The sequence below is a fragment of the Callithrix jacchus genome, chromosome X (assembly GCF_049354715.1).
Source record: "Callithrix jacchus isolate 240 chromosome X, calJac240_pri, whole genome shotgun sequence".
Lineage (NCBI taxonomy): Eukaryota > Metazoa > Chordata > Mammalia > Primates > Cebidae > Callithrix > Callithrix jacchus.
Genome location: NC_133524.1, coordinates 149,426,215 through 149,454,195, shown reverse-complemented (window position 1 = coordinate 149,454,195; position 27,981 = coordinate 149,426,215). Strand labels below are relative to the sequence as shown.

General features: G+C 59.1%; 2 protein-coding genes across 23 annotated transcripts in view; both read right to left on the bottom strand.

The window, feature by feature from the left end:
- The window catches only part of ATP2B3 (ATPase plasma membrane Ca2+ transporting 3), a 59,700-nt gene extending 53,089 nt beyond the window's left edge, over positions 1-6,611 (bottom strand). For all 20 annotated transcript variants that reach the window (XM_035288024.3, XM_035288014.3, XM_035288018.3 and 17 more), the window contains exon 1: positions 6,420-6,611. The gene's annotated coding sequence lies outside the window, so the exon portion shown is untranslated. The remainder of the gene's footprint in view (positions 1-6,419) is intronic.
- Positions 6,612-14,338: 7,727 nt separating this feature from the next.
- On the bottom strand, positions 14,339-27,450 carry BGN (biglycan). Of its 3 annotated transcripts, XM_078363622.1 has the most exons (10): positions 27,315-27,450; positions 22,710-22,839; positions 20,954-21,038; positions 18,722-18,973; positions 18,399-18,511; positions 17,702-17,915; positions 17,132-17,242; positions 16,919-17,012; positions 16,658-16,796; positions 14,339-15,635 (listed from the first exon to the last, which is right to left on the bottom strand). In XM_078363622.1, exons 2-10 carry the CDS (start codon positions 22,803-22,805, stop codon positions 15,438-15,440), a joined length of 1,302 nt encoding a protein of 433 aa, XP_078219748.1. In that variant the 5' UTR covers positions 22,806-22,839; positions 27,315-27,450; the 3' UTR covers positions 14,339-15,437. The 3 variants fall into 3 exon arrangements, with proteins under 3 accessions (XP_078219748.1, XP_054107009.1, XP_054107008.1); XM_054251034.2 differs by lacking the exon at positions 20,954-21,038; XM_054251033.2 differs by lacking the exons at positions 20,954-21,038; positions 22,710-22,839 and having other exon boundaries at positions 27,315-27,421.
- Positions 27,451-27,981: the final 531 nt, after the last annotated feature.

Sequence of the window (27,981 nt, the reverse complement as noted above, 5' to 3'; positions counted from 1 at the left end):
GGCGGGAGGTGGGAGGGGGACTGACAAAGCTTTAGGTTTACTGAGGTGGGGCTGGCAGGTCAGGTATGAAACGATATCAGGTACAAGAGGCAGAAGCACATCATCAGCACAGGAGCACACGGAGGGGCCTGTGGGACAGCACGTGCAGCCAGCATCAGGCCTGACTGCAGACGAGCATCAGTGCATGCAAACCATCCAGGGAACAACTGATTTGCTACTAGACATGGGACAATTGGGTAGCAATCTGCAAAGGATGCGCCTTAGATCCTCGCCTCATACGATTCCCCAAGACACATCTCCTTTGGATTCAACAGTTTGGCAAATCAGAGCTTAAGTGCCAAATCTGGCAGCCCAGTGCTCTTGCAAATAAAGTTTTATTGAGACACAGCCACGCCCACTCATTTTGCATTGTCTGTGGCTACCTGTAGGCTACCATGCACAGCTGAGTAGTTGGGACAGAGACTATGTGGCCTGCAGACTGGAAACCTATTTACCATCTGGCCTTTTGCAGAACAAGCTTGCTGATACCGAAAGAGTTAAATATCTTAAAAATGCAACTACACTACCCCAATACACACACACACACACACAAAGACACATGGAAAACTCATAAATGAACAGCTCTCAACTTTCCGAAGAAAACATAAATAATTGTGAGATACAAAATGTTTACCTTTTGCATGGGAAAAAAAGGCAAAGAACAAAGATGTTCAAAATTATTTCCAGCAAATATGTTAAATGTATACAGTTTATTCCAGCCTGCAGGAGAAACACTAAGACATCAATAAACGCCCGTAATCCCAGCACTTTGGGAGGCCGAGGCGGGCAGATCACCTGAGGTCAGGAGTTCGAGACCAGCCCGGCCAACATGGTGGAACCCTGTCTCCATTAAAAATACAAAAATTAGCCAGTCATGGTGGTGTGCCCTGTAATCCCAGTTACTATTGGGTCTGAGGCAGGAGAATTGTTCGAACCCGGGAGGCAGAGGTTGCAGTGAGCAGAGACCACCTCACTGCACTCCAGCCTGGGCAGCAGAGCGAGACTGTCTCAAAAAAAAGGAGGGGGGTAGGAACAGATAATTCACAAAGAAAAGACAACTTATAAACATAAGGAAAAACATTCCCCCCACCAGCAATTTAAGACACATAAATTAAAGTACATGTTTTTGACCCAGATACTTGTGACAATTTGTTTGATTCAAATACCTAATGCTGGCCAGGTTGCAGTGAGCGAGACCGACCATCCGGTGCGACGCAAAACTGCTTTTGTACAACAATTTGGCAGAAGATGCCTCTGTCTCCTCAGGACAGAGGCTCCCCAGCAGAGCTCATGTATAAGAGCAAAATAAATCTGACTGCCCGGGTTTCCAAAAATAGCCAAATAATTAAGCGAATTACAATCTCTTGGGAGAATATTATTCAGCCATTGAAAATTGTAATTACCGAGGGCTGCCTGATACATCCCGGGTGCTTGGTAAATAACTGTTGAATGATCAAATTTCTTTGCACGGTTCAAGATCATTCTTTATTTGCAATAAGCACTTACTGCGTTCATAATCTTAAAAAAATTAAACTATAAGCATTTTGGAAAAATCGTTCATTTAGGAAGGGATTACATTAATAAAGTAAAAACCGAATTACACAATTGAGCCCATGGAATAATGACAGTGATGTGAAATAAACGTGATCTTTACTCCATCTTCGACTTCTCTGTGTTTCATACGTTTCCTACAGAGAGCATGTTAAGAGGATTGTCTTTAAATAGGAAGAAATCAATGTTATTTTTTAAAAAAAACCCATGGCTCCTCCTTGCTGTTTCCTGAGCACACGCAGTGGGGCCTCACAAGGGCCAGGCGGTGGCTGGATCTGATTTTTGCCCCATCCTGGATGTGCACGGAGTCAGCACAAGTCAAGGTCTGGGCATCCCCCATGAAACGGTGGGCTACTAGTATGGAGGCCCTTTCCCTCCTCCCTTCTCTGTCCAGGTATCTCAGCAACTCTCAGAGAGCCCCTGCTTGGCGGTGTGCCCCTCTAGGAGCTGTGGGGCAGTGGGCTTGGCGGGGACATATAGGTCCAGGTGAGGACTCGGGTCTCCATTTGCTCTAAAGAAGCTCTGTGTGACAAAACATTCCAGAGTGATGGAAATGTTCCCTCTCTGCACTGTCCCATATGGTAGCCATCAGCTACGTGTGGCTGCAGAGGAGGCGGGGTCAGGGAAGGATGGGCAGGGACTCAGGTTGTGGACTGGAGCCCCAGGAGATACTGGCAGGATTGGTGGCCTCTGTCCATCCTCCCAGCCTCAGCCAGGTTTGTGCTTTTACTTTGGTGAACACGTAGCAAAGTGCAGAGGCTCCAGGAGGGCAGCAAACACGGAGCGTGGCCCGAAGTGAACAAGGGTAGTGTCCCTCATGCCCATCACGTGAACAAGGTGTGGCCCCTGGCATGACTGGCCCTTCCTGACAATGGAATGCGCTCATCCATTCTGAGGAACGACCCGCTCAAGCCCAGCCTGGCACCTTCTGCCCCTACCTGTCAAGCTTTCAGACTGAGCTCACCTCATCACAGAACACATCTTCAAATATCTGTGACCGGTCAGCCCTCTTTGGGGCTTCTCTTCAAGATGGTTCTCTGCGGGAGCCCAAGCTGATGCATCAGTGGCCTTGTGCCACCAGGGAGTGGGTGTGGGAGGTGGTTTCAGGGTCCATGTGAGGACTCGGGTTTCCATTTCCTGTAAGGCAGCTCTGTGTGACAGAACATTTTGGAGTGACGAAAAATGTCTGTGATGGTAGCCACCAGCCTTATGCACCTGAGGAAGTGCATTCTAATAAAACCTTGCACAGCGAAGCTGGAGAAAGTGCCTTGGGCCTGTGGCCTCAGGGGACAACTTCCCATTGGAAGAAAATGGTTGCTCATTTCCTGAAGGAGCCACCTACAGAACAAGAGAGGCTGGCTCAGGACCACTTTAAATACGATGCTCTCCAAGGACACTGATTCCGGAAAACTCCTCATGCTCAGAGGCCTGCCAGACCCAAGATTCCCCAACCATTGGCATTTCCACCCTTGCCCTGTTGCTCTGATTTGGGTTCTGCCACCTACTCAGCCATGTGACCTTGGACTTGTCCCTTTCCTAACCTTGCGCAGTCCAGGATGCCCGAATTCCCCTACATTTGAGAGCTTCCTTCCCTCTGCCCCGGTGACAGTGATGCGTGGCTCTGATCCTTTTCTGCAGGCTCCCAGGCCTGCTGCCAGCACCACCCACCCAACAGAAGGAGCCCAGGCAGGGGAGGGCCTTCTAGCTAGGCACCGCTTGGCCTAGCTTCTGCCAGCTTAGCCAGGGCAGGGAAGGGAGGAGCCCTGTGAATGCTCCGGGTCTCTGCCTTGCATACCCAGCCCATGGTATTGCTTGGGAGCTTGCTGCAAAGTCACAGCACAGCGAGAGCCCAGTGCCTCGGCCCATGTCAGAGATGGCACTGGTGAGGTTCACAAGTGCTTAGATGGAAGCATCTGCCTTCGATGCCACAGCCCAGGTCCCTATCTCTCTGCTGCCCTTGACATGTACCACCAGTGCTTCGGAGTGCCTGACTTCTAAGCCTGGAGATTGATCTAAATCCACCTGTTGTCCATTTCTCTCACTGGGTAGAGGGGGCAGAGGTGCAAGTTCTTCTCAAGAATACCCGGCCTCAGCCCAGAGAGCTGGGGTTACCCCAGACAGTGAGTTCACAAGATACAGGAACAGACCAGACTCCGGAGCCCGACGGACTGCATTCCAGCCCCGGATTTGCTACCTACCGGCTGTGTGACCTTGGGCAAGTCACCTGACCTCTCTGGGTCTCACTCTCCTTTGCAAAATGGGGTTACAATCATTTGTTGTTGTTTCAATTAAGTGGGCAAGGGAATGTCTGCAGAGCACTCAGTATCTGACATAAAGTGACTGCCATTATAACTATTGTCATCAATTTCAAATCAGAAGGGAGTTCATATATGCTGATGACTTGCTCTGTGAGGTGGGGGAGGAGGTGCAAAGGCCAGAGGAAGCTCTGCCTGGTTCTGCTGGCTGCAAGATGCCCAGCGGGTACTCAGCTCTCAGAAGCCCCTGGGGCTCAGGGGCACCCTCATCCTGTCTACTGGACAGGCAAGGGGCCCCTCTCCACAAGACATCCTCAGAGGGGCCTCCAAATCTGACCTCGGCACTCCGTGGCTGCATCCCTGGGTTGAGAGCAGCTGTTCTGGGATGGAGAGCACTCACTGACTCACAGACTCGGCTTCTCCTGCTAGTGAATGATTCAACCTCTGAAGCTCCAGCTCACCCAGGCCCACCCCCACCTCCCTGGATCTGGGATGGAGAAGGGACTTGGCCAAGGTTACAAAGACCATCAGGCATGGAGCTGCTGTCGCAGAAGCCCCAGGCAGCCGCACGAGCCCCCTCTGGCCCCTTCCTTGCCTCTTGGGGAGCCAATTGCAGCATCTCTTCTGCCTGGCGTCATGGCTGTCCACTGGTATGCTTTTAGCCTTGGGGACTTCCTTCCTCAAAGGACCAGCTCTCATTCTGGCTCTGTGCAAAGCCCCCTCCCACGCCTGCCCCACTTCCATCTGCCTGTTACCCCCTGCTGTGTGAGAGCATGCTTGCCCCTGTGCTCAAACCACCTGGCATTGCTGGGCACAGCCCAGGTGGAGCTGATAGAGACTGGCTATGTCCTTGGCCTTTCCCCGCCTTGGGGCCAGCAGCAGGGACAATCAATGGCCCGGGACCACAACTGCCCAGCACTTTCTGATGGCGCAGACTCGAGGGCCTGACCTCACCTTGGGACCCTCTACTGAGTCTCAGCTGAGTCCTGCAGGGGCCTAGGCACCCCCAGCCCTCTCCTCATCTGTGAAAAGTGTGTTTACTCCTGTGGTTGATATGAGACTCAGATGGAGCTCAGGAAGATAACCTCTCCCCCCATCACCAGGACTATAGGAATGTCCCCAGCCATCTACTCATGAAAGAAGGAGCCTCAATTCAGGACCGAGTCCCTTCTCCTCTTTGGGGCCTCAATGATCCTATCTGAAAAATGGGGACAAAAATCCAATCCTCACCTCTCCTATTCAGTGAGTCTGCAGATTCAGTGAGGTCAAGATCGTGAATATGCCATGCAGAAACCAGGTGCCCACTCTGTGCCAGGCCTGTGCTGGGCACTCGAGCAGCCCGTGCAAGTTAAGAGCCAGTCCCTGCCTTAACACCGTCACTGACTAGTGAGGGGTGATGGCAGGGGTGAGGGTACAGAGCCTAGTGGGCAAAGGAGGGGAGGAGGTGCAGGGGGTGCCTGCCAGACTGGTGCCCAAGTCAGCCAGAGGAGGTCAGCTAACTTGTAGGGTGCCAGCAGAATTCAAGATGGGGGCCAGCTGGGGACAGGCTGGACTTGACCCTTCAGCAGACGGGGACTCCCTTGAGGTAGGAGGCCCTGGAGGTCTTTGAAAGTTATATGGCCTCACCAGGAAATAGCAAGCATCTAGTTGAGGAATTCTGGTCCCTTCCCTGCCCCTTGAGTGAGTGAAGGAGCCTTTCCACAGTCTCTCCCAAACCCTCAAGGAGCCCTCACCCTGGAGGGCTCTCCAAGACTCCCTCCAGCCCTGACCTGCCCTACCTCCCACCCCTTCTCAGCCAGCTGGCTGAGCCACTAACTCCCAGAAGGGCCAGCAGAGGGAAGGAGACCAGGTCCTAGAGAGAGCAGTCCATCATCTCAGGGTCTGGGAGATGCGGCACCTGCCATTCCAAATTCCAGAATCTTAAAGTCAAAGCTTTCACCCCTGAGAAAACGGAGGTGACCACAGTAAAAGCTGGCTGGCCAAGGTCACAGAGACGAGGAGGGGGAGACAGCTGTTCCGGAAGGGATGGAGAAGTTACCTAAGTGCGCCCCGGTCGGCTCCTCGTGGGCACTGCCCAGGACCGCGGTGGGGTCTCCAGGGCAGCCCCGTGGGCGTGTGGGGACGGTGTGGGAACGCGAGAGGGGGAGGATGATACAGTGTGAGGGTGCGGAGGGAGGGGGCCCGAGGCTCCGGGAAGGTGCGTGCGCACCCGCGGGCTCCCGGCCCAGATCCCGCTCCCCCGGCTGTGCCCACCCTGAGACCCGGCCCGCGGCCCCCAACGGCCTTGTTCTTCAGACGCAGATGCGCCTGCGCGTGCGATGCGGGGCGCAGGGCGCAGGGTGCAGGATGCCGGGCGCTGCCCGCCGGCCTGGGGCCCCCGGGTGACGCGCGGCCGCGGTGCCGCAAGGACAAGCAGGCCCCGTGCGGGGCGCAGGTGCCTCGCGTGGGGACCCGCGTCCCCCCACCTGCCGCCGCGCCACCTGCTGGGCCATCCTCCGGGCCCCGCCTGCGCCTATGCCCGCGCCGCGTCCGCGCCCACCCCGGTGGCGCCCGCGCGCCCCAAGCACCACTTACCCGGGCATGGGCACAGCCGCTGCCGCGGCCTCCGCTCCGGCGGGCGCTGTCGCTGCGGGCGGGCGCCCGGCGGGCAACGATCCGCTCCAAGGACGGAAAGGCCCGGGCACCGGGCTGCCTGGCCGGCGGCGCGGGACGCAACCCTCCTTGGCGGGCGAGGGCTGCGGCGGAGTGCTCCCCACGCTCTGCACTAGCGGCGGGCGACGCTGCGCGCTCGACTCCAGCCGCAGCTCTGAGCGCGGAGGGAGGGAGGGGGGTGGGGGAAGAGAGCCGGGGGAGGAGGAGGGAGGGAGGAGGGAGCGGGCGCGGGGGGCGGTGCGCGGCGCAGGGGCCTCGGGGCTCCCGAACCCGGTGTCCGCCCTTCTGTCCCCAGGATGCGCGGGGATGCCCGCCCTTCCTGGCCTGGCATTTCCCCCAAAGGGCACTGGAGGAGTTGGGGGTGGGTGGGGCTGGCAACTGGGAAATCACGGCACCTGTGACTGCAGAGAGAGCACCCCGAGTGAGCTTGCGACTGGGGCAAAAGGCTGGCGCTACCTCTCCAGACCCCTGCCTTCTAGGTGCGTCTCCCCAACAGGAAACTGGGACGTGGAGCCGGGTGGCTAATGTGTAGCATGGGGTCCTTGGGCCTTGCCTCAGTGGGCTCCAATCCACGGGTGAGCTCCTGTAGCCTCGCTACCTGTGGAGAGTTCCGGCGTCCAAATTCGTCTTCCCAGAGGAAGCCGTGTTTACCAGAGATCCTCACCACGGGTGATGGCAAAAGATTATCCCGGGAACACCGTTAGGCAGGACACAGACCACACACAGGTGGGCACCAGAGCCAGACACGCAGGGGCACAAGCATCCCCGCTGTGAGTGGAAACAGACACACAGACAAACCCCAGGGCAGACACCTGGACACGCCCACAAGCACGAGTTCCCACCTACCTGGACAGAGACCCCAGTGCCTGCCTGGGACTCCCAGGCTTCCTAGCTCCAGGGCCAGTGGAGGCCTCTGACCCCAGAGTGGCCTTTGCCAGCATTCTGAGCAGAGAGCAGAGGCGGGGCTGGGGCACAGGTAGGGGGTCAGGGCGGGAGCCTGGGGCAGGTGCAGGAGGCCTGGACACAGCCTCGAATTCTTTCTTGCCTTGGACAAATAGGGCCCCGGGCATCCTGTGTGCCAGACCAGAGCTGAGCACTGGGAACACATCGGGGACCACAAAACAGGGAGTGGCCAGCAGATGGCAAATGCACCCAAACCGCTGGGGGCAGGGCCATGGGACTCCATTGATGGGGAGCCACGAAAGAGGGTGCTGGTGGCTCAGGAAAGGTCTCTTTAAGGAGGTACCACTCTGCTAGAGACCAAAAGAACATGAAGGTTCTGCTGCCCCTGCAACCATGGAACTGTCACAACCCCCACAGACTGCCCCTCCCTTCCCCAGGAAGTAGCTGATTCCGTGGAAAGCCAGTGAGATCTGCCATCCCAGAGCCAGGCCCAAGGCCCTGGCACCTCTCAGTGTGGGCTGAGGTTCACACACACACACGCACACACCTGCTCACATGTGCGCTCACATGGGCTTACTCACACCCTCTCACAGGCACACCCACACTCCCCCGTTCCAATGCACATACATACACCTGCTCATATGCACGAACTCATGCGCACTCGCCTGCTTTCACCAACACACACACTCATGCACACACTCTCACAATCTCTAACACATGCATCCTCACACTCATGTGTGCTCACACCCTCACCCACAGATGCTCAGTGGCCCACACAGTTACATAGGGATTCATGCATAGTTGCACGCTCTCACAGCTACACAACTCACAGTCACCCAGTGAGCACACACAAGGGCACACACATACACATACACTCACAGTTACAGTCACATACATACTCCCCACTCAGTTTGCACACGCAGTGACACTCACACACACATTCATTCACATACTCACACAGTCCCCTTCCACTCCAACTCTGGCGAAGCTTTTCCTGGGTGTTGACTCTTGCAACCCTAGAGCCTGGAGCATATGCGGTAGGCTGCTCCTCAGGGCCTGGAGCCAGTGTCAGGACACCCCCGGCCCCCTCTCCCACACACAGGCAGTGACTTCTCGTGGTCCCAGATGGGAAAAATCAGGACTGAAGCAAGCCTCAATCATGCTGAAAATTTGTCATGAGCTGAGTTCTGGCCATCTTGGAGGAGCCGCTCGTCTTCCCACCCCACATTCCAGATGGGTGAGGGAAGCCCCAGAGGGCACCAGATCCCACCCACCCGGAGCAGGTTGGAAGCTGGACTTTGGCCCCTGGCACCACAGGAGGGCAGAGGAGCTGTGAGCACAGGAGCATTCAGGTTGTGTCCCTTCTTGGCCTCCCACAAGGGACACAGTGGCAGGCCCCCTGGGGTCATGTCCTTCCACCCCAGGCCCCAGGGCCCTGCTCCAGTGAGAAAAGGCAGAGGCAGCCTGCTGAGCCGGCCTCCTTTGGTGGCCCCCAGCAAGAGCATCCCTTGGGCAAGGGGTGGGTCCCGGCTGAAGGCAAACACCTCTTATCGGACAGGTGTGGGCAGCTCTGGGAGGCAGGGTGTGGGGCTGGGGAGACCCACACTTAAAGGTTTAGGAGTGGGTGTGAGAGCTGACAAGAAGAGAGGACTCCCTTTGGGCTGTGCCACTGGTTATCGTCTTCTCTCTGGGACCAGGGAACATACTGAGCACCCCCTGGAGGATGGAGGTTGTTCATTTAACTGATGGCTGCTATCCACATGGAGGAATCTCCCTGAGCTTGGAGCAGCTGCTGCCTGGGCTGGGTGTTCATGCATCTCCCACTCCGTGCTCTCTGACCTCGGACTCAGCACATGCCCTCTCTGGCCAGGGGGAGGAAGTAAGTTCCTGGGAGAAATTCTGAGGTGGGGTTACCTGCCCCACCACTTTGCATCTTCTCCCAGGCCCCCAGGGCACTGCTCACGGCTGATCCAGCCAAGAGCTGACTGTGGTGCATACCTTTGTGATGAGTCCTGCTGAGGCCAGGGTCAGATGGCCAGGGAACAAAGGGTCATGGAAGTCCCCAGTCCTCAGCAAATTGTGGTCCCTAAACAGCCGATGGACAGGTGAGGGGATGGTCCTTTCTCTGTGGTATGCATCTGTTGGTTCCCAGTACAGAGCCCCGGGGCTGGGAGGGAGGGCCCAGGCCTGGGAATGAGGACACCTGAGTGCCAGGCAAAGGCTGCCAGTGTCACTGGTGATCCTTGCTCACTGGCCAGCCCCTCTCGGACCCTCCATCAGTAAAGAGGTACTTAAGGGAGCCAGCCCCAGGGATGTCCAGAACACTCTGCCTTCCAGCCCTCCCGGGTCCCAAGCCAACCTGCCCCGCAAGCCCTGGGCAGACCTCCTTAGGGCTCCCACTCCAATCTCCCACATTGCCAATGACTGCCTGGCAATACAGACAGCTCAAAGGCTCTCTCAGCCCAAGATACCAAAGCCATTGCCCGCCACCCACCCTGTTGCCTCACCCCCAATCTCACCCCCATCTCTCCTGTCTCAGCACCTGCCTCCAGCCCCTTCAGCACCCGCTCCCCTCCCATAACTTCTTTCTCTCCCAGCTCCTTGGCCCCTGTCTGGTCACCAGGCCCTTCCTCTTCTGGGCCTCTGGGCCGTGCCCCCTCCTTGCCCAAGTCCCTCCTTTGCTAGCCCTGAAGTGAGGGCACCTTTGGCTGGGCCTGGGCCCCCCACCCCCGGCCTTCTCATGCCCACTCTTTCCCTGGCTGAGGTCCCAGCCCCTACTCCAAGGCATCAGGGGCCAAGTCCACGTCCACTTGCAGCCCAGTGGTAGGCTCACAATGCCCCACAGGGATCTCTGTGCCCCATCCCTGGAACTGGAATGCAGCCTTATTTGAAAGTACGGTGTTTGGAGAGGTGATCAAGTGAAGGGCCTTGAAATGGGGGATTACCCTGCAGGTGACGACAAGTGTCCTTACAAGAGGGAGATTTTGCACACATGCATATGCACACACACACATAGAAACACACACACATATATGCACCCACCCCCCACACATACACACACATGCACACACCACACACGTACACCAACAGAAACACATACACACATTGCACACACACACATATGCACCCACACCCCACACACATACACACAAACACGTACACACACACATGCACACATACACCAACAGAAACACATACACACACTGCACACACACACACACATACATGCACCCCCCACACATACAGTCACACACACAGTCAGACACACACAAACACGGTCACACATACACACACATGTACACACACATGCACACACCACACACGTACACCAACAGAAACACATACACACATTGCACACACACATACATGCACCCCACACACAGTCACAGTCAGACACACACAAACATGCTCACACATACACATGCACACACGCATGCTGACCCCTACATAGTCACACACACACACGCTCACACACACTCACAGAAACACACACATACACATTGCACACACACACACATGTACCCCCACACACACGAAGTCGTGTGATTGCAGAGGCAGAGTGGAGTGAGGTGGCCACAAGCTCAGGATGCCTGGAGCCTGCTGGAGCTGGGTGAGGCAGAAAGGAGCCTTCCCTAGAGCCTCTGGGGAAGGCCCTCTCAGTGTGGCCCTGAGACACCTGAATCTTGCACTTCCGGCCTCCAGGACTGGGAGAGGATCACTTCCTCTGTGGTGAGCCACCCAGTTTGTGGTTATCCATGACAGCTGGGCCACTACATCCACTCCTGGTGGTTCTGGAAGGCTCTGGCTGGTGATGCAGTGTGTGTGCGTGTGTGTGTGTTGTGTTCTCTGTGTGTTGCGTCTGTTCTGTATGTGTTGTGTGTGCTGTGTTGTGTGTCTGTTCTGTATGTGTTCTGTGTGTTGTGTGTGTTCGTATATGTTGTGTGTATGGTGTGTGTTGTGTGTTCTCTGTGTGTTGTGCTGTGTGTGTTGTGTGTTCTGTATGTGTTGTGTGTGCTGTATGTGTTCTGTGTGTTGTGTGTGTTCTGTATATATTGTGTATATGGTGTGTGTGTTGTGTGTTCTCTGTGTCTTTTTGTGCTGTGTGTGTTGTGTCTGTTCTGTATGTGTTGTGTGTGCTGTGTGTGTTGTGTTCTGTATGTTGCTGTGTGTGTTGTGTGTGATGTGTTGTGTGTGGTGTGCTCTGTGTGTAGAGTGCTGTGTGTGTTATGTGTGTTGTATGTTGTGTGTGTTGTGCGTGGTGTGGTGTGTGGTCTGTTGTGTGCGTGGTGTGTTTTGTGTGGTGTTTTGTGTGTTGTGTGTATCATGTGTGATGTGTGTGTGGTTTGTTGTGTGTGCTGTGTGTGTGGTGTGTGGTGTGTGGTAAGTTGCATGTTATGTGTGTAGTGTGTTTTGTGTGTTGTATGTGTTGTGTGTGTGTGTGCTGTGTGCTGTGTTTGTGTGTGAGATGGTTCTTTGAGCATAACTCCTGCCAGTGCAGCTCCAGTTTCAGGGTCCCAGAAAGCCTGTGCCTTCTCAGAAGCTGAGGGAGACAAGGGCTCTCTGCTGGTGATGGTGCCCTGCCCTGGCTGTCCTGAGTGGCAGGTAGAGGTTTGGCCTCTTCCTGTGGTCATGGCCTCCTCAAACTAGAGCCGGAGCCCACAGGAGCAGAGTCTGGAGACCAGGCCACTGCCAAGTCCTCAAAGCAGCCCCTCTGCCTTGGCTCTTAGGCTGGCCACCTGCCCTTGCAGCCCCCCAAGGAGGGGGCATGTCCCTCAGGGGCCCTGCCTGCATCGTGGGCCCAGCCTGCCAAGGTCTGGCCTGCTGCCCCTTTGACAAGCCTAGACTCGTCTAAACCCTAGCAGTGGATTCGGCTTAGGCTCCCACTGGGCCCTGCTGTGCCCAGAAGGCACCTGATTTACAGCACATCTTCCAAGGCTGCTCCCCAAGGGAGCGGCTCCGTGACTTTCATTGCTGTGCGTGTTTGTGTGCACCTGTGGTTGTGCTTGCATATGTTTCTGTGTTTCTGTGTAATTGCGTCTGTGTGTTCCAGTGTGCATGTGTGCGTGCATGTTTGCGTACGGATTTGTGTGCATGTGCACATGTGTATTTGTGTGTGTGTGTGCGTACGTGTGTAAGCCCATGCCTGCTGCCTTCCAACAGTTCTGGGATGCTTTGGGCCCTTAGGTGGTGGTCCTCATGACCCCCTTGCCCTCTCCAGGCTGTGCCCCACTGGGACCTCAGGCCACAGAGCATCACAACCAATCCTGTTCTCACACTACACTCAGTCTGTCCCTAAGTTGAGGGGATCCTACCCATCGGCCTTCCTGTGCTACAGCCGGGGCCTTGCACACAGTCCCACTCTCCAAACCTTCTGTGCACAAGTGATCCTCCCACCTCAGCTCCTGCGTAGCTGGGACCACCAGCATGTGCCAAGGTGCCTAGCTAATTTTATAGTCTTTTTATTCCCTAGAGATAGGGTCTCACTATGTTGTCCAGGCTGGTCTTGGACTCCTGGCCTTAAGCAATCTTCCTGCCTTGGCCTCCCAAAGTGCCGTTTTCTTTTTTAAGCCCAAATCAGTCTCACTTTGGCCAGTATTATCTGATAGCTTTCACCACAGTTGACGGTAGTGAGGCTGTGTGATTCATCTTCACACTGTGGTCAGGACCAACTGCTTTGAGGATGGAGTTTGCCTTCCACCATGATCTGGAAGCCCTTGAAGGCTGTGACCCTGTCCAACTCTGGTAGAGGCAGAGGATGGGCTGCCTGCAGGGCGCCCCCTACCATGCAGGCTAAGCATGCAGCTCACAGGACGCCTTCCTCTGCGCTGACCATCCAGATCACACATGTCCTGTTGGCTTGTTGTGGCACCTCCACCCACACTGCATCCCTTTGCTGGGACACGCAGAGGAGGGGTGTGATGAAGGCGCATGAAATGAGAGGGAGACAGAGAAGAACGAAGGCACAAGGCTGAGAGGGAGGCAGGAAGAGTGGGCAGAGCCACTGCCCCGAGACCCACTCAGATGAATGGGCAGAAGCCCCGTCTTTCTATCTCTGCCAAGCCCTGGTGCTGGCTGCCCCTCCTTCCAGCCAACGAGGAGACCTGCCCAAAGCCTTGACTCCTGGCTCCTGGCCAGTTCCCAGCTCAGCAGACATTGCCAGGCCATGGAGCACATGGCCCAGAATAGTGCTATGATGCTGCTGGTGACATTCGATCACTGGGCCACCACACTGCGTGGCGCCTCCCATCCCAAAAAGGAGAAACCTGGGGACACCAGTGCCCCAGTGCCAGCCCAGGCGTAAAGGCACAGTTATGTGTGAGGAGCCAACATGCAGTGCCAGGGAAGCCCCAGGTCCTGCCAGTTGCTCTGAGGCCCTTCGTGTAGGCCTGAGGGAAAGGCACAAGCGGTAGCATGCTCTGGGGACTGTCCCTCTCTAAGCTGCCCTTTCCAGGACGACCTGTGTTTCCAGCACGCAGGCTCCCCTGGCCCTGAACTTGGATCTTCTTTCGGGAGCCAGCGCCAATGCCTTGCAGCCTGACCTTGGCTCTCCTGGCAACAGTGTGACCTGCTGGGGGCTGGCTGGGAAGACAAGGCCAGGCCAGTGCAAGTGGGCGCCCTCAGCACCTCTCCCTGGCTTCCTGGGACCCCTACTTCTTGCTTCACTCTCAGGTGTTGGTGTTGCCTTGCTGTGGGCCCCAGACTCCACGACACCTGAGAGGTGCCAGGCAGTCGGCGTGCTCTTAGCAAAGGCTCCACGCTGAGAAGGCAGGTGCCATTCAGGCCTGGTTGGATTCTAGAGCCCCGTCTTAGGAGAGCTGGGGCCATGGAAGTGCCTAGACCTGAGGGTGATAGAGCCCCTCTTTTGAGGGCGAGGAGCCCAAGGGCTAGGAGGGGCATGTAAAGGCCAGGCCGCCGCAGGAGCAGCGCATGGAACCATGTTGTGCAGTGTTTCTTTAATGGAAAGACAGCCACCGACCTCAAAAGCAGCCCCTCCTCATGCTGGACCAGAGGGCAAGGGGAGACCTAGCCATGGGGGGCGGGGGTTCCATGAAAACTGGTGTCTGGGACTCTGGAGGGATGTGGGGCCTCTCCTCTGTTGGGGGTGGAAGGGCCAGGGCCTGACAAGTCGAGGGCTCCTTGCTTGATGATGTCATCTGCACGGAGTGTTGGGCCTCCACCTCCCAGCCTCCTCCAGGACTATACAGCTTTGGGGGCAAGGCCTGAGCAGGGCAGGCTGGGGAGGCCGCTGTCCTCGAGCTTTTGTGGGCAGGGGCTAGATGCAGGCTGGTGAGACAGAAAGCAGACCCAGCTCAAGGCAGAAGGTCAGAGCGTGCAGAGTGAGAGGGACAGGTGAAGCCAGGTCCAGAGAGATGGGGAAGACAGGCCACCAAGCTCAGAAGCGAGAAAGGTCTGAGGAAGCACAAGACACATAGAGGGAGAGGGAGAGAAAGTGAGAGAGAGAGAGAGAAGGAGGAGGAGGGGGGAAGCAAGAACAGAAGGGGGGACTGGTCCCAGGGTCAGTGGATTGGGGGGCGCTGGGAGGGACAGGCCATGGACTTGGAAGGGGGCTGAGGGGAGCTGCGGGGTGGGAAGGGTTGAAAGGCTGGAAGTGGATGAGGAGGAGGAACAGAACATGTGTGTCTGGCAGAGCCCACTGTCCCCATTCCTATGGACCCCGTCTGTCCTGCCGACCTGGGGACCGTTCTCCTATGACTGGAGCCTTGGATACTTGGGTTTGGGAGTGGATGAGAAGGAAGCTTCATGGGGGGCCTCTGGGGTGGCTGGCGGGGAGAGCAAGGGCACCTCTGAGGCCAAGGGGGTACGTGATGGGGGCCAGGCCTTGTGCCCACCTGCACCGTTGGGAGCCAGGGAGAGGCTGTGATGGGGCAGTGAGCTGGGGTCAAGGACCCAAGGTAGGGGGCTGGGATGGATGCAGCTGGGTCCGGGCTTGGCTTCCTGGCTCTGCCTCCCCATCAGGACATCCGGCTGTGTTCCCCAGAGACCCCCACAGAGTCCCTGTGGCGGCTGCAGCTGCCTCTACTTTTTGTAGTTGCCAAACTGGATGGCAAGGCGGTCAGTGACGCAGCGGAAAGTGGCTGGCTGTACCTCCCAGTAGGGCACAGGGTTGTTGAAGAGGCTGATGCCATTGTAGTACGCCCGCTTCACCCCGAAGCCCATGGGGCAGAAGTCATTGACGCCCACCTTGGTGATATTGTTGGAGTGCAGATACACCACCTGCAGGCAGAGGGGCCGGGTCACCGTGGGCCACCCACCCTCTGCACGGAGCCCGCTGCCTCCAAAAGGCATCTCGCTGTGACCTCTGCTCCCTGCTTCGAGGGCCACACAGGAGACTCTCTGGTGTTGGGAGGAGCAAATCAAGGCATGCGTGCATTTGTTGTGTGGGTGTCAGGCAGGATTCAGGCACTGGATGGGGCAGGTGGAGGACATGGGGTGGGCTGGGATGGGGCTGTGTAGTGGTTCGAGGTGCAGGAAAGGTGGCCTGACCCTTGGGGGAGCATCCTTACACTCCATGGGGAATGAGGATAGAAAAAGCCCTTGGGGTGCCCTCCTCTTTCTTCTCGTCCTCCGGGGAACTCAACCTGTAGCAGCCCCTCCAGCTCTCTGAGCCACACTGTCTTGCTGTCTCCGGAAAGAGCAGAGGCGGGCAGACAGGCGAATCGCTTGCTGGGTTGGGCTGGGAACCCAGTGACATGACAATGGACACTAGAGGGCGCACTCGACCCAGCATGGGCCCAGCCCGCGTAGTGCTGGCTCACAGCTGGTGCGGATGGGGGTGCTCCAAACACGTGTGGACGGAGAAGGGCTGGGCAAGACCAAGATCACCCATCTGGGCTGGGGGCAAGATCAGTGATGGAAGCTCCCGATGGAACCCCAGGCAAGACCCTGCTCCCCCTCTTCAGCCCACTTCCTGCCCTGAGCTGTCGCTGTCTTGGCACGGATCCCTGCAGCCCCACGCCCACAGTTGCTTGACTCCCGGGGCTCTGCCACATCTTTCTTGTGTCTGACCCAGCTGGCGACCCTCAGGTGCAACACCTACCAGGCTGCCTTGCTTGGTATCCACCATGGAGGCTCCCTGCCTCCTCAGCACTGGCTGTGAGCATCAGGGCCGCTCCCTTGCAGATGCACAGAAGCAGCCAGGAAGGTGTGCCAGGGGGCTGAGGGACAGCACAGGGACACGCACGCCTCCCCAAGCGAGCGCAGCCTTAGGAAGCTTGCAGTGCATGCCCAGCTCTCACCTGCAGGAGCTTGAGGTCTGGGAGTCCTGAGGGCACTCTGGACAGTTTGTTGTTGTCCAAGTGCAGCTCACGGAGGGTAGGCAGGAAGCTCAGGCTCCCGTTCTCAATCATCCGGATCTGGTTGTGGCCCAGGCCCAGACTGCGAGCGGAAAAATGACACAGACTCAGAGGCTGGAGAGCAGAACAGTGGGCTGGGTGTGAGGGCTGCAGAGCCCGGAGGCATTCTTGTTCCGCCCTCAGGCGGTGCCCTGCTGGCCTCACCGGTACAGCTTGGAGTAGCGGAGCAGGTCCTCCAGTTCGATGGCCTGGATTTTGTTGTGGTCCAGGTGGAGTTCGTTCAGGGTCTCCGGGAGGTCTGCCAGGAGAAGAGGGCATGGGGGTGAATGCAGATGCTGAGGGCAGGGGCCCTTGCTCTGCCCCAGGTGGTGGGAGGGAATTGCTGAGTCTTTCCCGGAGTCCACCGGGCCTTCCTACCTTTGGGGATGCCGGTCAGCTTGGCTTCTGAGATGCGCAGGTAGTTGAGCTTCAGGCCGTCAAAGGCTCCAGGTTCAAAGCCACTGTTCTCCAGTGGGTTCCCCCCCATCTCTAAGAGAGAGACCTCATCAGTCCGGGAGCCTGGTGGTCCAGGCACAGCCCCAGGGTCCTGTCGTTCCCGGGCTCCTGTGATGGCTCCTGCTGACTGCCGGCTGCTCCCATCTCCCGATAGCAGCTCCTTTCATTACTGGACTGATTACAAACTCCCAGCTGTTCAGGACTCCTGGCCCCATGGGGAGCAAGACGAAAGGGAGGACTGCCAGAGACGAAGCTGGGGCTCCCCGAAGCCACCCGGGCCCTCTGGCCCCACATTCCCTTTAGCCACGGTGACCTCCTGCCTGGAGGATTTGCTAAGAAATCCGTGGATGTTCTTTTCACTGTTCTCAGCAGACTCTTCCTTGAACTGGGCTTCTAAAGCTGTTGCTTGGTCTCCCTTCCCCATGCCCCAAGACAAGGCTCTGGAATGTTCTGGGAGGCCCCTGGGTGCCACCATGGCAGGGTTGCACTCACCGATGCAGTTCATGTTCCGGAGCCCGCTGAACACGCCCTTGGGGACCTTGCGGATGCGGTTGTCGTGGATGCGGAGCTCCACCAGCGAGCTGGGCAGGTTGGGCGGAATCTCCACTAGCTGGTTCTTGGAGATGTAGAGCTTCTGCAGCCTCCGCAGTGGGCTGAAGGCCTTCTCATGGATCTTGGAGATCTTGTTGTTCACCAGGACGAGAGCCTGAAGCAGGGCGGGCGGAGGAGGTGAAGGCGCCGACTCCCAGGCCCACCGCCCCCATCTCCTGCCTGCCTGTGCCTCTCGAGTCTGGGCCTCGAGGAGGTCAGTCCGTGCTTGTGAGCAGAGTGCAGAGCAGGAGGCAGCACCCAGGCCCGGCCCTGAACCCCAGCAGGGCACCACTGCCTTGCGTTCTCTCACGCACACTGGCTACCATGGAATCCATTCTCCTCTGCTGCTGGGAGGAACGGATGTGATGAAACGTTTTCAGCGGCGAAGGGAGCCAAGCTGAGTGAGACAGTCCTACAGCTGTGGTTGCTCTGGAAGCCCAGAGCTCCCATCACGGCGGTCTCCAGGCTTCACCCTGAAGCCCACGGGTCCCTGAGCCCCTCTCATGTCCCACACATCCATGCACGTGCACCCTTCCAGACCCCTGCCCCCCACTGTGGGCCTGCTGCTTCCTCCGGGCTCCTCAGGTGGGGTGCTTACGTAGAGGTGCTGGAGACCCTTGAAGTCATCCTTCCGGAGCTCGGAGATGTGGTTGCTCTGTAAGTCCAGCAGCGTGGTGTCAGGTGAGACCTCTCTGGGCACAGACTTCAGACCTGGGAAACCCACCACCATCACCAGCATGAACTTGGGGTCAGCCAGCCCATTAGTCCCACTGGTAGGGAGGACAGGGGACACACACACAGAGCACCAACATACACATAGGATGCCACCACAAATGGGCCCTCCCATCCCACAGGACCAGCATGTACCCCCTCAGAAGCGGCTCTCAGGCACACCCCACTCCCCACCACCCAGGGACAAACCCAGGTCTGAGCACTGAACCACCCGCAGGTGGCAGTGGCAGCCGAAAGGGCACATGGCGCTGTAGGTGGGTGTGACGGAGTCTGGGTCTGGGACGCCTGAGGTCGAGCCGGCGCCTGAAGCTTCCTCATCGTTCATCATGAGTGGCCCATCATCCAGGGTAAAGTCCCAGAAGCCCCTCTGCTCAAAGGGCAGGGCCTGGCTCAGGGCCAGCAGAGACGCGAGGAGCCACAGGAGCTGCATGGCGGATGGGCCTGGGGAAAGAGGCAGGGCAATCCTCAGTGCCAGCACCCGCTAGTCTTCCCCACAGCAGGGGCACTGCATTCCCATCCCTCACAGGGATGGCCAGACTCTGGGGCGGGAGGCAGAGAGGGGAGTGTGGGCAGAGGGCTCCAGGCAGGAAGGGAGCTCGTGCTGCTGGCTAGGATGGCGCCCCTTCCACTCCACTTCCCTCACCCCTTCCACTGCCCGCTCCCTATCCATGACAGGACTTGGCTTCATCCGGGTGATGAAACATCTCCCCATTAGCAAGTCTTCGGGGCCCCCAGGCCTCTGAGTCTGCCAGCAGCCTGCTTCGGGGCGGGGCATCCATGAGGCTATGTGGAGGAGGTGAGGGGGAATCCTAGCCATTGGCCCCACAGGCTTTGAAGAATTCACTTTTGGGGACACCACTGTAGACTCCTGCCTGGGCCAGTCCTTCCTTTGAGTTCTGGGCTCAGGGCAGCGTGGATGAAGTTAGTTGGGTTTGGCAACTGTGAGTTGCTTCTCACCTCCTGAGTCAGCTTCCATCCTGCCCACCCTTCTCAGAGCACCTTTAAGGCCAAGGCAGGGAGGCAGGGTGGAGACAGAGGGGACGTCCTTTGAGGCGACGGGGAAAGTTGGCTGACGCAGTGCTGAGTGGAGGCCCCAGAGGTGGAGGCCATGGTGCCTCCTCTGGAACCCACCCCAGTGCTCCCACACACTGCCTTGGCCCAAACAGCTCTGGGGCTCCCAGATCTGCTCCCACTCTTCCTCCCTGCCCACAGCCTAACCCAGAGAGGCCCCCCCAGGGGAGCAGGCTGCCGCCAGGGCGGCAAGGCAGGGTCAGGCTTGCCTGAGGCCCCCCCAGGCTGAGGCGGCGGGTGGGAGTAGAGGGGAAGCGGCCCAGCCCCCAGCACCCACCTCTGCTTGCCTCTTTCCCCTCCTCAGACACAGTTCCCCATCCAGAGGCAGCTGGGAAGACGCCCTAAGGGAAGAGGCTGGAGGCCTGGCTCTCCTACTGCTCCATCTACCCTGACTCCCTGGCAAAGGCCCAGGTCTCCCCAGCCTCACCCTCCCCATCTGTTAAATGGGAATAAACATGCCTGCCCTGCTCGCCTCCCAGCTGGACTGCCTGGGGTGGCCCTGGGTGCATCTGGAGATGGGGAGCCCACCTGGGCAGCAGGAGCCTCTGGCAGACCTGAAGCAGTCGCACCCCTAGTAGAACCTCACTTAGGACCAGTCCTGGCTGGGGCAGGGCTGGCTGGGTCTCCAGCAGGGCGAGGTGAGCCCCTGAGCCTGGCTGCTGATTGCAGGGGTCTACAGAGGCTGTGGGGAGGTGGGGACTCTGCCGCCCAGGCCAGATCTCTGAGCAGCCCTGCTCTGCCCAGTGCCTCCCCAGCAGGCCCCGTTGACTGGGGGGCTGGGCTGGCTGCCAGGGGCTGCTGCTTTGGGGTCCTAGCAACCAGTGGGCTGGGGGCCTGAGGCCACCTCAGGACCAGGTTGGGTCTGAGCACAAGCACTGTGCCTCTGGTTCCATCAGTCCCAGGAGTGGGTTGGGAAGGAGGCCTGTACTATGCCTCGAGCCGCTTCTCCCAGGTGCTCCAGGGAGCCTCTGCTGGTACACGTCCCCCCTGCATTGGCATTCCCCCGAGGGACTGCCCACGCCCCCTCCTACACTTGTTGACAGAGGGACCTCTGGTGAGGCTGCGGCTATAGCGGCTGCCGGGCCAGTAGAGTGGCTTTTCCGCAGCCAGCCCCAGAGCCCTCCTGAGCCCATAGCGCCCAGGCCACGGAGCCCAAGGCTTCACTGATGTGGAGCTGGACTTTGTGCTGACCCCTGGGGTCACCAGGAGGCCCCTGCTGGGTGCAGCCTCCCTCATTCCTTTGAGCCTTGAGACCCCACTACTGCAGCCCCAGGCTGGCCCAGCAGGACCTAGGGGAGCCCCTCGGAGGGTCTTGGCCCCAAGTAGAGAGAAGACCCAGCCCTCACCTACCTGGATGGTGTTTCCCTTCCTCCCGGGCAAGGCAGGGCACGACTTCTGGTGCCCGCTGCCGCTGCGGGGCCCTCACCCAGTACCGCTGGACACCCGGGGGCAGGAGGAGGAGGAAAAGCAGTGGGAGAAAATGGGAAGGGCAGGATGGAGGCAGGAGAGTAAGACGAAGTGGGGAGGGAGAAGATTGCCCCGCCCCTCCCTGCCGGATGCCCCTGCCAAAGCCACTACCTCCCAGGAGGAGTGAATCAGGGCTGGAACGCCCCGCTGGAGCCTTGGAAAGCTCCAGGATGGGCAGTCCACCTGGGCAGGTGGGGTTGGGGTGGCCCGGCTGGGCCTAGGGAAGGCTGTGGGAGGGGCTGGGGAAGGCTGAGGGGACAGAGGACCATGTGACCATGGCTAGCCTAGAGCCCCACAGGACCCATGCACTGGCCTGGAGGAGAACTCCACAGGCAGCACCCTGGGAGCTGGGGCTTCCCTGTATGCACTCCTGTTAGGAAACTCACAGGCGCAGGGCAGGCCAGTCATGGCAAGACTGGTCATCGGGGTCCCAGGTGGGTTCCCGGGACCAGCTATGGGGTGACAGAGACTCCGGGGGCAGCTGTCTGGGGGTCTCCAGGAGACTGAGCAAGGGGCAAGGGGAAGAGGTTCCCTCAGAGCAGGGAGAGAGGCTGAGGGCCAGGAGGCCCATACGCCTGGGCCCCGTGACAGAGGCAGAAGGACAAGGTTTGGCTGGTTTTCCGTGGCTCATGGCTGTGCCCAAGCTGTGGGCAGGCTGGAGGGGTGGGGGCCGGGCAGGCTTCCCGGCACAGCCCTCATTTCCCCTCAAAGAACTGGCAGAAAACTGAGGGCTCTCCCGAAGAGGGGCAGGCCGAATGTCCGCACCCACAGGAGGTGGCAAGGGGCCGGCGAAGCCAGAGGGAGCCAGGGACCCTGGGGGAAGGGCTCTCTGGAGCCGGCCAATGAGTCTCCCCATTTTATGGACATGAAATCAGAGGCCAAGAGAGAGGCTCTGACTTCCCCAAGTCACTCAGCGTGACTTGGAACTCTGCTGTGGTGTCTCTAGGCCCTGAGCCCCCAGCTGTGCTCCTCAGCCACAGGGGCTTCCACCGTGCCTCTGGGCCTTCCAGAACCTGGGGCTGGGGATGACCGAGCCTGGGGGTGGCAGTTTGGGGGGTTCTGGAGATGGAGAGGCCCAGCTGTCTTCCCAAAGCGTGGCCCCTGCCTTCTCCCACCACCTCACACTGAGCCCCTCCCTCCTGCCAGAACATGCACACACACACGTACACACAAACATCCACACACAGGCACACATCCACACTCATGCACACACCTATAGACACATACGCACATGCACACACCTATACAAAACACATGTACACACATCCACACACATCGACGTATATGCACACCCCCCCACAGAAATGCACCCACCTATACACACATGTACATGCATATACATGCACATACCTAGACACACACATGGATACACATTCACATACACACATTTATATACATATATACACAGACACACATACATATAGATGCACATATACACATACACACTAATGCACATACCTATACACACATATGTACATGTACACACACATATGTACAAGGCATGCACACACTTACACGCACATACATACACATTCACATATACATATGCACACACGTATACACGTGCACATACACACATGCATACACATGTTTACACACAGGAAGCAGGAGTACCCCATAGTCAGACTCCGGTCCTCACCTCTCCACCACCACCAAGGCCTCTGGGCCTCAGTTTCCCTTCATCAGCCTCCCTGGGTGTGCCCTCAGGGACTTCAGGGAGGGCTTTAAGCCCCATCAGAGTGTGCCCTGAGCTTCCTGGATGCTGTCTCCTAGGAGCAAAAAACAGGAGCGGCCATGGTACAAGCCCCAGGTCCAGCGACTGCAGGTGTGAACGAGGGAGGAGGCTGGGCTTCCTGGAGCCTCCGCCACCGCCCCAATAGGGCCCTCCTTGTCTGCCCCTCGGAAAGCCAGTGTGGTCCTCCACACCGGATCGCTCCAGGTCACAGCCAAACAAGATGCATTGGCAGCCTCTGAGAACATGGAGGGTCCATGCCAGGCATTCAGGCCAGGCCAAGGGTGGCGGGAGCAGGACTCGAGGTCTGGCAGCCCTGGGAGCTCGTCTGCAGATGGTGTGGCTTGCAGCTGCCAAGTGGCAGATGCTGGACGCTGTCTCTGCAGCCTCAGCCCTGGGCGTCTGCCCCCCTGAGCAACCCAACCTGAACTCTGACACACGTGCCACCTTCCATGCAGCCCTGCAGGGTCCCTGGGACTGTGTTCTTCCTCCCTCCCCTCTGGCTGCCAAAGGCCTTCGGGCCCCGCTTCAACCAGCAGCCTGGTGCTTGTGGCCCAGCTGACACCCAGCCACCACTGCCACTCTCCCAGGACCCAGCCCACCAGTCCCTCCCTGCCGATGGCTCCAGCCTGCACTTGGGCGTCAACTAGAGAGGGGATGTGTGCCCTCCATGGCCTTGGCAAAGCCCCGGTATGGGCGTTGGTCTGTGGGAGTGGCAGCCTGAGGGGCTGGGGGCTGGAGTGGGGATGGTGGACCCTTTGCACCCAGCCACCTGCCAAGCCCCCGCCATCACCCCAGCATGCCCTTCAGGCAGCCACGTGTGGAGGGGCTGGGAAATCCTGGCTCATCTGCTGCCCAAATGCTTTCCAGAGTTTTTCTGGCAGGGTGGGGGCAAGGGTGGAGTTCTCCCTTGATGCGCCCAGTCACCTTTGCAGCCCGTGGCACCCATGTCCAGGTCCAGCCTGTCTCACAGTCACAGAGCGCAGGACTCAGCCCTTCCTGGTCCTCTACACACTACATGGACTACTGTTGTCCCCTCCCACTCTCTGAAGAGATCCTGGGTCTCCTGCTGGAGTCTCCAAGGAAAAGGGAGGATGCTGTCACCTCTCAGAGGCAGAGCAGGGGCTCATGATTTCCTTACTTAGCCCCCCGTCAGTCATCCCCCGTTGACCATAAGAAGGAAGCGATGCTCTTACGACTCGATGAAGGGATAAACTGAGGCTCAGGTAGTTGTTTCCCACGGTCTTGCCCAAGGCAAGAGCTTCTGGCTGTGGGCTCCAAGTTGGGGAGGGGAGCCACACAGTGAGGAAACAGCAGGTCTGGGATTGCACACACTGTCTATCTGTCCGCCTCCTTGCCCACATGTCTGGACCCCCGCTCTGCCACTGCAGACAGTGCCACAGGACCCAGAGCTGACAGGTCTCACACTCTCGGGGGTGTGCAGAGTGCTTCCCTGCCCTCTTGGAAGCATGGCCCTTCTCTCCGGATACCACCGTCAGTAGCTCCCATGGTCCACAGACCCAGAAGCCCCTCCTCAGCCCCGGCATACCCAGCAGGGCGGCCCCCGCCCAGCCCTCTCACCTCTGCCTCTGTCTGCTGGGACGTCTCCTGGAAAAGCCAAGATCTCCCCAGGTGAGCGTTTCAGGGCCCCAGGGGAGATATTCCCGGCCTGCCCCCCAGAACCTGGGGCGCTGCCTCCCTCAGAGATGAGCCCCTCAGGAATGGGCAGCACCTTCACCAGGCCTGCCAGGGAGCCCGGGAGCCCCTGCTCCTCGGGCTGGTTGGGATTGGAGCTGAGCAGGAGGGAAGCTGGGAGGGGGAAGGGTTCTACAGTCCTTCGAAGAGCTGAGGCTACTGGCCCCCTCCAGAACCACCCCAGAGGCTGCTCTGACCCAGAGCCATGACAGGATGGGGAAGAAAGCAAATGGAGGAGGGGGCAGCTGGGGTGGTTCCCAGGAGCCGAGAGTCCCAGAAGGGGCTTCTGGCTGTGGGCTCCCAGTGGGGGAGAGGACCTGCCGGCCTGGAAGGGGATGTGGGGAAGGAGGAATGAAGCACAGCCCCTACTACTCCCCCAGAGGAGGTGGCCCAGGCCTTCCCTAGGGAACCCTGGGAAGCTGGTTCTTTCTGGAAGGCTGGAGAAGGGCCTGGCCATGGCTCCAGCAGGCCACTTAGGCTGGGAGGGCCTCAGGCCAGGAGCAGGACTGAGCCATGAACGCTCCCCACAGCATGAGTGCACCCCCTCTGCATACGCCCCCGCCACTGGTCCCTCTAAGACTTGCCAAAACGGCTCTTCGAGTGACAGGAGTGGGCATTGGTCACCTTAGGCCCTGGCCGGCAGGCTTGGGGTCAGGGCCGGCAGGGTCCTGGGTTGGGCTGCCTTCCAAGGGATCTGGTACCCACCCAGCAGCCTATAGCCCTTGGCAGGGTGCCTGGGAGAGCCACCATTACCCCCAGCCCCTCAGTGTGAGCAAGGCCCCCAGCTGGCGCCAGCATCCCCACCCACCAGTGGGGTTCCCAGGGTTGGCAGGGGCTCGGTGGCAGGCCCGGACACTAGAGGGAGCAACTCGGAGCACAGATGAATGACGGGGGTCGTAGTGGGTAGGGGAAGACCTTTTCAACCGTGAGGGGTGTTGGGGGGTAAGCAAGGCAGGGGAGGGGTATCGGGCTGGGCCCGGGGGTGGGGCATGTACTGGGGATTCTGTGGGCTGAGGACACGTAACTCCCAGACAGGCAGGAGATGGTGGGGGGTGGACCCTGGAAGCACAGGAGATGGCAGAGGGGGAGGTTCCCATCCCACTTCTATGCAGGGTGGCAAGGACTCAGAAGCCCTCGCAAAAGTCTCTGGGTATGAACTGTCAAGTGTGGACTCATTACAAACCCCTCCTCTGGGTACTTGGTGCTGGAATGTTGCTAAGACAGGAAGCTCATTCTTGCCTTGGAAACATCCCCTTTCCTTTCCCAGACTCCCTGTCTATGCAGTGGTAGGGCTAATGCCCACTGCCACCTGGGTCCTTGGGGCTTGAAGGTGGGCAAGGGAGGCCGGGGCTGCCACCCACAGCTGGGCAGCTTGCCGTGGGAGTCCTCTCTGCTTCCTGGCTCAGAGCCTGCTCCCACCGCCCAGCCCTGGTGGATTGGAGGCAGCCCTGCGTCTTCAATACACCCACATGGGCTTGCCCTCAAAGGCTCGCCCACGATGGCCCACAGTGGCCATACATGGACACACTCTACCCCAAGGCACCCCTGCTCACTCACCAGCTCTCCTGGTGTGCGGCTGGCACAAGCGCCTGAACGTTGCCAGAAGGCGTTCACCTGCACTCTTGGGCGCAGGCCCCCAGTAACCTTTCTGGCACAGGGGGAGGGCCTGAGCATCTCCAGCTTGCCTCAATTCCAGTTAGTTGCTATAGGGCACACAGCTGGCCAGCCAGGGAGGGGCAAGGGTGCAGAGACAGGAGCCCCTGAGGATGGGACCTAAGCAGCCTGGTAGCCAGGACAGCAGGACAGCAGGCTTGCCTGCCAAGACATACCACTGGATATTCCTGTGGCCTGTGCCTGCTGACCCGGGTGTCCAGGCACCCAGCCCCACCCAAGAAGCAGTGAGGGGGCACTCCCCTCCCTGGGTCTTCCAGGGAACTCTCCTGCTTTCTCTCCTGGGTCCCTTGGCAGGCACCTCTGGGGCCTCAAGCCAGGTCTGCCCTGGGGAACATGGCACAGTTGCCTGATTTTCTCTCCTCCCCCTCCCCCCCATTCTGAATACCAGTCCAAGGGGGTCCTGCAGACAGACAGAGCTGAGCCACCCAGGCAGCCCCAGCCAGGGCGCTTGTAGCCAGGGCTCCCAGGATACACACTTCTCACAGAGGAAGTAGAGGCAGGGCAGTAGCCTGGGGGTGAGTGAGGAATGTCTGGGCAGGGTGCCTGGGGAACCAAGTCTCTGAGCCCAGGCCAAGGACTGGCCTTGGGCAGCATAGTGGAGCACTGCTCCTGGGTGCTGAGCTCGGTGGGCGCTGGGTGGTCCCTGACCTGACCCAACCTGGGCCAGGCACCAAGTCCTGGAGCAAGGAGGCACCTGGCAGAGCATGGCTGAGGGAGTGGAGCGTGCTCTTGGGACTAGCAATGATGGGAAAGGGCCCATGCTCTAGGGTGGCAGCCAAGAAGAGGGACCCCAAGGGGGAGGCAGAGAGACAAGAGCGGAGTGAAGCAGAGCAAGGTCAGAGGGGAGAGGGAGAGGCAGGGGCGAGGGAAAGGTGCCTGGAAGGCGGCAAGAGGAGGCAGAGCCTGACAGGGACCAAGGGGGCCACAGGGTGGCGGTGACGGGGCGCCAACCAGCAGCCAGCAGCGAGTGCTGGGGAAATCTCTGGACACCCTCAGGGCCCTGGGGACCGCAGGACCAGGGCTTGGGACAGCACAGGCAGGAGGGCCAGAGGCAACTCTGGGTTGTGAGGAGGCAGCTTGAGGCCAGCGAGGAGACAGTGCAGACAGCGCAGGGCGGGAGCGGGGCTGGCTCTGGAGCCCTACCTGGAGAGTGGAAGCCAGGCGCAGGCTGGCTAGTTGGCGGGCTGGGGTGGTGGGCCGTCTGCACGTCTGTCTGTCCGGTCTGTTCGGCGGACCGAAAGCAGCTGCTCACTCCTGGGCAGTTTGTGGAGAGAGGGAGACAGAGGCGGTGGGAGGGAGGCTAAAGGCTGGGCAGGCAGGCCGATGGGGAGGGGACGGCGGGGAGAGGGCGTGGAGGGAAGAAAGAAGGGAGGGGGCTGGTGGGGCGGAGAGGGCGGGCGGGCGGGAGGGGGCAGGCTTCCCGGCCCCCCTGGCAGCTTCAAAGGGAGCAATTTTCTTGTAGACGACTTGGCTAGCTGAGCCCCCGCCCCCCCGCCCCCACCACCTCCACCCCCCTCCGCTCTTCCTGCCCCCACCACCTCCACCCCCACCCCCAGCCCTCCGCCCCTGTCTGGGGCAGACAGCAGAGGAACGGACACACTTGCACTCACTCAAAGAAGGACCCTTGGAGTCTCTGGGCAGGCACTGCCTCAGAGAGTCAAACTTTCCACTGCCCAGATGGGGACACTGAGGTGCTGGCTGCCATCTCTCCAGGCGGAGGAAAGAGATGGAAGGAAGACGAGGGGGAGGCAGCCTTGGGCTGCTAGGCGTGGGAGTGGCCCTGGAATTTGGTCCTAAGCTTACGGGGAAC

Bases quoted from the DNA above. Each gene is read 5' to 3' on its own strand.
- BGN (XM_078363622.1), bottom strand. From the start codon at position 22,805: ATGGGGCTTAAAGCCCTCCCTGAAGTCCCTGAGGGCACACCCAGGGAG. The intron at 17,013-17,131 runs GTAGGAAGGCCC...TTCTCCTGGCAG, and splicing joins GCTGACCGGCATCCCCAAAG to ACCTCCCGGAGACCCTGAAC. The intron at 15,636-16,657 runs GTGAGAGCTGGG...CTCTGCCTGCAG, and splicing joins CAGACCTCAAGCTCCTGCAG to GTGGTGTATCTGCACTCCAA.